General features: G+C 36.9%; 1 protein-coding gene across 1 annotated transcript in view; it reads left to right on the top strand.

Annotated features, from left to right (window-relative positions):
* The first annotated feature begins 445 nt into the window (after positions 1-445).
* LOC106870392 (hydroxylysine kinase) overlaps positions 446-11368 on the top strand; it is a 19304-nt gene continuing 8381 nt past the window's right edge. Inside the window, exons 1-3 of the mRNA XM_052977934.1 lie at positions 446-468; positions 7901-8166; positions 9614-9721. Coding sequence (XP_052833894.1) covers positions 7902-8166; positions 9614-9721 — 373 coding nt within the window. The 5' untranslated portion in view covers positions 446-468; position 7901. The remainder of the gene's footprint in view (positions 469-7900; positions 8167-9613; positions 9722-11368) is intronic.

The following is an 11368-nucleotide window of genomic DNA, read 5'->3' as shown; positions in this document are numbered from 1 at the left end:
TTACTAAATTTTTATATTTACTCAATTGCTCAATTGCCTTCCTGAAACTTAAGTTCATGATGAGTGAGTTATGTTTAAGGTTATTTGAGTATGTTGCCCTCTTTGTACCATATACAGATAGTTTTATAATGCTTTGCTCGGAAATAGTGGTGGGAATGACCTGAACATTGTGAATGAAGACTGTATTGGTGATAAAGACTAGGCCGAGTATGTTATTTTCCCTAATTGGACGGATAATAATTTGTTGTATGAGAAAGTCTTTAGTGCTATCGAGGAGAGCGTTTGTATCCTTCCTCTTCAGTTGCTTAGTTCCAGGTTGATATAACCCTCAGAGCAGCTAAGACTTGGGAAATTAAAGACCCGTGTTAAAAGTATATTAGCCTGTGTGATGGCCTCAGCTAGGGTTAGACTTATGAGCGATAAAGCATCTCTGAAGTGATCACTGTGGTTAACCACGTCAGGAGGACGGTAGGTAATGCTTATATTTTTTTCTTTCATATAGATTAGTTTGAAATTGTCGAATATATTTCTTGTTGGAACTTCGCAAATTAGGTAATTTCGGAGCTGGTCTGCAATCATTTATAGTTAATTGTTTCCTTTCAAAGTTTTTTTTTTAACTATTTTTCAAAGGTTCTTCTATAACGCACATTTCAGTCATTTAGACCAATATTTCGAAAGTTCAAAAGATTTTATAAAAGAATTATGCGCTCGTGTGTATGTGTGTGTGTGCATCTGAATTGAAAGCTAATTTGAATAACACGGAAAATAATTTTTATAAATCAACAAAGCAACGAAAGATCCAGGTCAAATGGGAGAAATTCCAACTTATATGGGACAGATAATCGAAAAAAGTTACAGCATCTGGCGACGACAGGTTCGAAGCTCACATAGGATGTAATTCACCTGCAAACCAAGCATTAAATTCTTTCTTACTTGATTGTCATCCTTATGAAATTCCCTTGCTCATGTATTTTCTTCTGCAGCCATTCATATATTAGTCATGATTAACTACTTCGATCTTACCAGTTTTAACGGCACAGCTCTTGCCTTTTGTCTCAGAAGGAATGCAAAAGCCAAGGATATAGCACCCTTTATCCAGCCAAATTGTTCATATAAAATTAAGCCCCAGTTATGCACTGGGATTAATATAATTGACTTACTCCTTCCCTCAAAAACCAGGCCTTGTGCCAATATGCTTGAATTACACTATTCTACTTGTTTCAGTTGATTGGATAATAGCTAATAAGGGAATCAAGCCAACAAAATACTTGAATATTGCCTGCACTTGTTATTTGAGCTGGCAGAATTATTAATGCACCTCCACCAAGTGCTTTTCATCATCATCATCCTCATCATCATCATCATCATCATCATCATCATCATCATCATTGTCGTCGTCGTCGTCGTCGTTTAACGTCCGCTTTCCATGCTAGCATGGGTTGGACGATTTGACTGAGGACTGGTGATCCAGATGGCTACACCAGCTCCAATCTGATTTGGCAGAGTTTCTACAGCTGGATGCCCTTCCTAACGCCAACCACTCCGAGAGTATAGTGGGTGCTTTTACGTGCCACCGGCACGAAGGCCAGTCAGGCGGTACTGGCAACGGCCACGCTCAAAATGGTGTATTTTCTGTACCACTTGCACAGGAGCCAGTCCAGCGGCACTGGCAACGATCTCGCTCGAATGACTTTTCACGTGCCACCAGCACAAGTGCCAGGAAGGCGACGCTGGTAACGATCACGTTCGAACGGTGGTTCCATCACGATTTCGCTTTCGCTTGCCCCAACCGGTCTTCGAAAGCAGAGTTTAGTGTCCAATGGAGGAGACGTTGACATGGGGGCCAGTCGTCGAATTTAGTTCGATTTCGATTTCACTTGCCTCAACAGGTCTTCGCAATTATTAACGCACCTCCACCAAGTGTTTTTCATCCTTTTGAATTAAGCACCAGTTATGCACTGGGATTAATATAATTGACTTACTCCTTCCCTCAAAAACCAGACCTTGTGCCTATAATAGAAAGGTTTATTAGCTACTACCAATATGCTTGAATTACACTATTCTACTTGTTTCAGTTGATTGAATAATAGCTAATAAGGGAATCAAGCCAACAAAATACAGATTCACAAGCAGATTCACAAGCACATACACGCACAGACAGAATTTTGCACACACAAACACCGACTCACAAGCACACATACACATTCTCTCTCACACGCACACACACACACGCGTGTGTGCGCGCACGCACGCTCGTACGCACGCATGCACGCATGCACGCAAGCACGCACGCACACAATTCTTCCGATTCACGCCAACTTCAAAGAACTTCCCTCATACAATAGTGCTCTTTCTGTCTCTTTCCCTTTCACGCCGACTTCAAAAATCCCATTCCCTGCAACCCCATATGTAAAAATTTTTTTTAATGTTTACGGAAATCAACGATCATCTTCACAAATGTAAATAAACTCACGTGGTTTCTAACTAGCAGTCGTGTTCTTGTAACGAAAGATCATCGATTAACCTTTTATTTTTATTTAGATTTTGAATTTTACGCCATGTCACCCGCCGACAGCTTTTATTGTGAGGAGATATAAGTGGTTATAGTGGCTTTATAGCAGTTTTGACTGCTGTTTGTAGACATGTAAGTGTTTTACAACCCTCTCCGTTATAATTGTGATTTATTCACAATTATTCACTCTTCCTTTATTAAGAAAAAAATTTTGATTGCATGTTCTCGCCACTATTATATTCGTAAACGATCTTGAATTGTTTAAGATATATCCTGCGTAATGTATTTTTACATTCCTCTTTTATTATTTAATTTTCCTCTCATAACCTGTTTTTAGGTGTGTCTCATTTTACTGGTCTCTTCTTATAAACGCTGTGCATGACGTTTGAATTCAGAATCTGAATGTGTAGATAGAGGTTGATACATTTTTCTTGCCGGTCGGGACACATGTTAAACCACAAGGTATATTTTTTGTGTTAATTTCTATGTACAGGAATGTTCTCCTGGCGAGAAGAATGAAACCTTTTTGGTTCCTAACTTCGAAATTGCAATGGAGGACTAACCTTTTATTTCTAATTAAATTCTGAATTTTATGTCATGTCGCCTGCCGACAACTTTTATTGTGAGGAGATATAATAAGTGGTTATAGTGGCTTTATAGCGGTTTTGGCTGCTATTTCTAGAAATGTAAGGGTTTTTATAACCCTCTCCGTTATAATTACGATTTATTCACAATTATACACTCTTCTTATATGTGTGTGTGTATTATCTCCCCTTCTTTCTAAATCTCCTGTGCGATCCTTTCTGTCCCGAATTCGCCATAATAGATGGCTAGCCATTACGATTTCTTTATTTTCTCTCCCTGTTTCTATCTGTTTTCCTTTCTGTGGAAGAGCGTAGGCTCAAAACGTTAAAGACTTTTTCAATTCCCAAGCGCTAAACTAATACATCTGTTTGTTGTCTACACCACCTGTCTTCGTCTTTTTCTTTTTTTTTTGTGAATTGTTCCTATATAGGAGTGGCTGTGTGGTAAGTAGCTTGCTTACCAACCACATAGTTCCGGGTTCAGTCCCACTGCGTGGCACCTTGGGCAAGTGTCTTCTACTATAGCCTCGGGCCGACCAAAGCCTTGTGAGTGGATTTGGTAGACGGAAACTGAAAGAAGCCCGTCGTATATATGTATGTGTGTGTATATGTTTGTGTGTCTGTATTTGTCCCCCCCAACATCGCTTGACAACCGATGCTGGTGTGTTTACGTCCCCGTAACTTAGCGGTTCGGCAAAAGAGACCGATAGAATAAGTACTAGGCTTACAAAGAATAAGTCCTGGGGTCGATTTGCTTGACTAAAGGCGGTGCTCCAGCATGGCCACAGTCAAATGGCTGAAACAAGTAAAAGAGTAAAAGAATATATATATATATATATATGTATATGTATATACACACACATATATATGTATGTATGCATGTGAGTACGTATATAAGTATATGTGTGTATATATATATATATATATGTATGTATAGAGTATTAGGTGTGATGAACAGAAATTGAATATTGTGAAAAAAGAGTCAGAATTTTGGAAAAAATCCTTTTATTAATGCTTTCGTTCCTTTCTAAAACTTGTCAAATAAAATTATGTGAATGTACAAACATTTATATGAAACATGTTTTTGTGGGGTTTTTTTTTTTTTTTGAGGGAGTGAGGTTCTATGACAATGGAGATGGATAGATAGAAATATAGGTAGGTAGATAGGCTCATAGATAGATAGATAGATAGATAGATAATACATACATAGAGGGAAAGAGAAAGAAGGGGTGTCCACCTTCCTATTTACCATTCATTCATTTATTTACTTATCTAGTCCTTAACTGGAATCTAGTCCTTAACTGGAATCTAGTCCTTTACTGGTAATGGAATGGGTTTAAGGATGGTGACCTCCTAAAAAAATAGGTGCAGTTTGGTCATCACTGGAAGTCATTTTGTTTTCTTTCTCCCTTCATCCTTCTTTTTCTTTTTTTCTACCCTTTCTTTTATCTTCCCCTCTTTTTCCTTTTTTCTTTTTCCTCTATCTTCCTTTTTCTACTCTTTATATTTAGAGTTATATTTAGAATATACCCTAATCCTAACATTCATTTTTGGAGGAAATTTTTTGATAAAGTGTAGTTCTGTATGAAAATACATTAGTATAGTATTTGCAAATTAACAATTTGAAAATTCAATCAGTAAATAAAATAAAACGAATATATATATACACATACATACACACATGTATATACATATATATATATGTAGTATAGTATTTGCAAATTAACAATTTGAAAATTCAATCAGTAAATAAAATAAAACGAATATATATATACACATACATACACACATATATATTCTTCTGCTCTAATGCTGTGTTTGCATCCAATAAGTCCTCTTTTTCTTGGTACATACAGTCTGTCTGTGTCACTTTTGGGGTGGAGTGACCCATATCTAGTTAGTAACTTCCTTATCTTTCTGTCTAAGCTGCTTAGTTTGTCTACTGTTCATGCAATTACCCCTGCTCCATATCTAAGGAGTGAAACCACCCAAGTGTTGATAGCTTCGATCTTATTCCGTCCATTTAATTTCGACTTAAAGATCAGTCTCAGTCAGCGCAAGTACTCCACCTTAAATTTTTCTGACCGCCTTTGTAGTTTTCTCGGTAGAATCTTGATCAAGCAGCTACAAAATGTTAACGGTCACCAGTGTACACACACACACACACACACACACACACACACACACACACAAAGAATGCCCCTCAACACATGCCTGTGATGCCCCCTTCCCACTACTTCTGCTCGTGATCAAAGATGCACATATTGTCAGCCACTAAGGTATATGCTCAACTAGTTAAGGGCAAACAACTGACAAGCAAATCTGGTATTGAGTAGAATATTTGCTGTAGCCTGTCTTTTATACCTAGACAAAACAATGTACATGATAACACTTCCTGGTATTGCATTAGGGCATCATCATCATTATTATTATTATTATTGAGTGAGAGACCAGTGCATGTCATCAAACTGACACTGGAGTAAAATATATATGAAGCCCAGTATACCCATCATGACTACAACAGGCACATGCATCACAACCATATGTGTGTGACATGGTTATGATTATTATTTTTAGTAGTAGTAATAGCAGTAGTAGTAGTAGTAGTAGTAGTAGTAGTAGTAGTAGTAGTAGTAGTAGTAGTAGTAGTATCATCATTCTTTCAATTTTGTTTCCATTTCTTGCCGAGTGTCTTCCTGACACCGAGGGCAAAGGAACTCACTATATACATTGGTAGGCCATTAAAATAAACACACCAGATTGATCATTTACAAATTCAACCTATGTGATAGATAAAAGGGAAAAGAACGAAAAAAAGGAAAAATAGAAAAAAGAAAAAGAAAAAGTGGAGAAGGAAAGAAAATTCACAACGACAATGCTCTTCTCAATACGTGTCACGTACCAGTTAAAACAATTTTTTGTACTTCTTGCATGGATGGTAAGTCAGGGATCATTCTCAAATGATTTACAGTTCCTTTTCATTTCAGGTGTTCCTACACTCATTGGTATTGCAACCGTCTTGAGATGCCACATTTTTTTCGATCTCAATGAGCAAATCTTTATATTTTCTGAGCTTGTCAAATTCTTTGGCCGAGATATTATGATCACAAGGAATACTCATGTTGATCAATAAACAGATTTTGTTGTTTTCGTCTTTCGCAACAATGTCCAGTTTATATAAGCTTTGATGATTCTGTCTGTATGTACAGGAAAGTTCCAAAGAATCATTACATTTTCTCCCTCAGTTACAGCTTCAGGGTGATGCCTATACCATCTGTCCGCAGTTTTGATTTTATAATGCCGACATATTAACCAGTATAGATATTGGCCAACTCTGTCATGTCTTGATTTGTACTCCATAGGTGCTAAAACTTTATATCCAGAGATTAGGTGGTCCACTCTTTCAATCTCATCGTTGCAGTATCAGCACTTTGGGTCTACTCCATTTTTCATCACATTGGCTTGATCTTGAGCAGCTAAGATGAAACCTTCACTCTCTGTCTTTAGCCCTGAGCTCCATAGCCACTGATGAGTGTGCTTATAGTCAACATCAGCTTGTTTGCTGCGAGCCACATATTTACAATGCAGAGGGGTTTTTTTTCCCCACCTATCAGCCAGTTGTTCATACACTTGTTTTTTTTTTTCCATTGATTTCACCTTCTTTGCAACAATAGTTGCCGCACTTCCATCATGCTGTTCAAAATGGGTTTTATGTATGAACTCAATAGCAAAATTTTTGCAATTATTATTATTATTATCATCATCATCATCATCATCATCCACATCACCATCATTTATGGTTTCCTTTCATTATAACTTTATTTCAGCTGCCTTAGTACTGGGCATCCTCTGGAGGCGAAGAGTAACAAAAGCACTTTTGTTTTGCTATGCATGCTATAATTATCACTCCATTTATTCCATTTTAGATGGAGAGTGCTTTCCATAGTATATGGGCTGTACTCATCAAGGTTATCTTTTGTAGTTCACGGAGATTGGAGTTAACAGGGAGTTGCTTAATATACTTCTCAGCTCCCTTCCTTATCATTCCCAATGCACCAATTACTACTGGTATTATTGTAGTACTAAGCTTCTACATTCTTATTATTTCAATTTGCAGATCTATCTTTATAGTGAGAAAGCTTTTCGTATTCCTTTCTTGAGACATTTTGATTTTGTGGGACTGACATATGTATTAATAGATAAGTTCCTCTGTTGTAGTCCTTAATTACAATGTCTGGTCGATTGGAGTCAATTTCTGTCTGTTTGTATTGGGAAGTTCCAAATGATGGGACGCCATCGCCTGTACCACTTCTCATAGGATTTATCATTATCATCATTAGTATCATTATTTTATTGTCTTTGCACAGGTTCTAACGCTAGAGATGTACTACAGTGTCAGCTGTTCACTACCAGTGAACTAAGGTAACACCGCTTATTTTTCGAGCACCTTCCAGAGTATTCAAGTGGTTCCAAGTAGTGCTGTTTTCTGCAAGTGCTCCACCCTTATTGCAGCCCCTATTTGTTCCATGTACTTCTCAAGATTTTTATTCACTGTTCCAAGGGCTCTGACAATTATTGGTACTACAACCACCTTTTTCATCAACCACAACTGCTTAAACCGCCCAAGCTAGCCTGTCATATCTATTGACTTTTCTTTCTTCCTTATTGCATATCCTGTTGTCAGATGGGCATCCTATATCTATGCTCCAGCATAGTTTGCTTTCTTTCTTTGGCTTTCTAATCTCTATCGCACTATTGTTATTATTATTTGGTCACACTATTGTTATTATTATTTTCTTTTCAGAATGTCAAATTCAACGGAGTGTGACACTATGAATCTAGTCAACTACAGACCAATCAAATTGCCTGAACATATGATTGCTCAATTGCTTAAAGATCGATATGGAATGGAACTGATCGATTTTTCCGAACTCATCAGCTATGATGATCGCAATTACTTTGTCCATGTCACCAGTAAACATGACAACCCTTATGTTAAAAAAATCGACTCAAATGGATATCTGTTAAAAATTTTCAATGCGGAATTTTCGAAGAATGAAAATTATTTTGGTAAAATTTCTTTGTATTAATGACTTCTGTATTCTATAATTCAAACACAACATCCACATGAAAAACAAATAATTTTGTATTAACACATTTAATGCATGAAGAAATAAAAACTTGAGTAGAAATATCTCTATAGACCTGGACATGGCTGTGTGGTTAAAAAGTTTGCTTTGCAACCACGTGGTTACAAGTTCAGTACCAAAATATGGCACCTTGAGCAAGTGTCTTAAGAGTCCCAAGCCGTTCAATGCCTTGTGAGTGAATTTGGTAGGTGGAAATTACCGGGAAGCCCATCGTAAATGTGTGTATATGTGTGTGTGTGTGTGTGCCTCTGTGTGTGTGTGTGCCTTTGACAAAAATTAAGTAGTATTGTTGATTTGTTTGACTAAAATCCTTCAAGGTGGTGTCTTAGCATGTCCACAGTTCAGCGATTGAAACAAGTAAAAGAATATATCTTTACATACACACACAAACTCACGGGCACATACACACAATGTGTTTGAGAAGTAATGGATTAATATAGTCAATGGTGAAAAGTTTGTGACGTTGGCACCTACCTCCAGGTCAGCTCTGATCATACGAATCTATGATGAAATATGTTGCAATCTTGAACGTCCATCTGTTGTATTTTCTAGATTCTATATCTTAAATTATATCCTGTAATACATTTATTTAAGACAGCAGTATGTGACTCAAAGGCGATTTAGCTGATATGTCTACAAAGAAACTCCTTTGGTTCACATGTTGTTGACAGGAAAGTGGTTCGTCAAACAATGTACATTACATTATTTAGTCTTGATCCTGAACCTTCTTGGTTCAAATGTCACAAAGTTCAACTTCCTGATTGGTATCTACATTGAATCAATATAGAGCTTTCTATTAACAAGAACCAGTACTCTTGTTTAGATTCAATAATTCGTGTTAGCTTTGACTGAAGAAGTGCAAATACGGTCAAAACACTTCGGCGTCTCTAAAGCCCCTTACGTCAACGAATTGTATGTGTTATGAACACACATTGACTACATTGAAGAGATGTTCTCCAATGATTAAATACAACAGTGATTAAAATATTTATGTTCGAATCTGCCAGAGCTCAGATTCTTAAGAAAGAATAGATACGTTATTGTTTAGATCCTTACTGTTTTATGTGTACCTCATAAATCAATACAGAGCTTACGTTTCATAAAAATTAACAACGTTATAATGGCGGATGATAATATATGACAAAGCATCGTTCTATCTATGAAGAAGGCTTGGGTTCTGCCTACTAAGTCCCGGTGTACAAATTCTTCCCTAATCTCAGAGTAAAGAATTAAGTTTTCCTGCCTTGGTAAAAGGTTTTATAGATTACTTTATTGTTTGTTGCAACAAATACAGGACTGAACAGCAAAACGAAAGGTAAACTTTTGTTTCTGTATTCTAAATAGTATTTATTTCTTTGTATTGGCAGATGGTTTCTATTCTTTAAGTGACCATGTTCGCAAAAGTGGAGTACCAACTCCAGAACGAATAACCAACATAAATGGCAACTTAATGTCCTTGGAGGAAATGCCAACAGGTATTTATCAGACTAATTATTAAATTAAATATTGTATTTTTGTTCTCTTATTTATTGTGTATACACTTCGGTGGTAGTTGTACAGAAGACAGATTGTGTGAGACATGTCCAAATCTTGTCATTGGTGAAAGAATGTAGACCGGTGAACATTGCGATCAACACAATATGCACTGAAGTAATCTGATAAGAAACTCCCAATCTAAGAGAAATGAAACATTGATGAAGCCCATGCATTGGCAACTTAAGTTCTCATACCAGACTCAGTTGAAGATTTTTATCTAGTTTCAATGACAAATGCACTGCTTCGCCAAACCTCTGAATAGAGAGATAGCACTAGTGAGTCGTGTTGGTGAGCCAATCACTAGTAGATCAACAGGAACTGTAGTGGTGGTCATCAAAGAAGAACAGATACGAGATGATGGCGGTATGAATGTTTATGACTACGTTTATTACATTTGATGGAAATAGGGCAGCCGTGGCGAAATCGGAGAGATTGCTCTTCCAGGAAATAGGGCTCATTACCACATGTTTTCAAAGACTGAAACAGACCTCTATTTGGAAAATCAAACATTGAAGATACCTCCTAATTCTTTAACGAACTGTTTGAGCATAAATGCAAGGACACTGCTAGGAACGGTTGCCTTATGATCGGAAAAGTTTATTCATTAGGAATATAAAAAGCATGCTTCTTTATCTTTAGAACTTCTTACTACATTCTATTTGCTTTATTACTTCCTGAATTCCACTTTACCAACTTAGTTAGTGGTACTATTATGTACGTAAATGTCCGTTACTGTGGTTTTCCAGTTTAATAAAAACCTGTTGCAAAGCGTTTAACAGGTAAATCATTAACAGGTAAACCTAATCATTAATAGTTACGTATCAGCTTCCAGGAATGTGTTTAATATGTAAAATCGGTACATTCAATAACGTTACATCGCTGTACTTAATGGCTGTTTAAGCAGTGTGTTCGTGGATGATTAAGGGGTTAGATATGTACTGATGAAGGGGCAAAACCTCCCGAAATATGGCATATACGCCCATTATCCTTTTTTCATCTTTGCTTTCATTGTTTACATCTGATGTCTCAGATATGAAACATTGTAACAAAGGTCAGTGCTGGCTATAATTTCTATAGAATAACTATAGAGATAACCTTAACAAGTGATGTAAAAGCGCACTGCTAACGCAGTAGAACACGGTGCTGATTTATAAAAGCATTTAATATACTTTATAGTATACTAGCAGTATAGCCAGGCGCTGCTCGGGATTAAGCTAGGATTATTAAGTGATCAAGTGCTTTATTTCAAACCAAAATAAGTAACATGGACATCAGATTTGAGCGAAATCCGTTGAAATTCATTGACTGTTTTTTTAAAAGTTGCATTAGAGATCTGCATAGGAAAAGGTTGATCTGAAGGTTTGCATTGGGCATGTGGATTGGAGTAACTTAGGAAAACTTACCAACAGCCTTAACCAAAAGATAAGGGGCCTGTCCCTTCTAGGTTAACTCTAACCCTAACCCTAAACCCTAACCCTAACCCTGACCCTAACACCAACCCTAATCGTAATCCTAACACTAACCTTAACCCTAACCCTAATCCTAACCGTAAAACTCTAACCCTAACCCTAAAACCCTAGTGGAAA

The sequence above is a fragment of the Octopus bimaculoides genome, chromosome 2, assembly GCF_001194135.2.
Source record: "Octopus bimaculoides isolate UCB-OBI-ISO-001 chromosome 2, ASM119413v2, whole genome shotgun sequence".
Taxonomy (NCBI): Eukaryota; Metazoa; Mollusca; class Cephalopoda; order Octopoda; family Octopodidae; genus Octopus; species Octopus bimaculoides.
The sequence above is the reverse complement of the archived record's forward strand: the minus strand, read 5'-3'. Positions and strand labels throughout refer to the sequence as shown.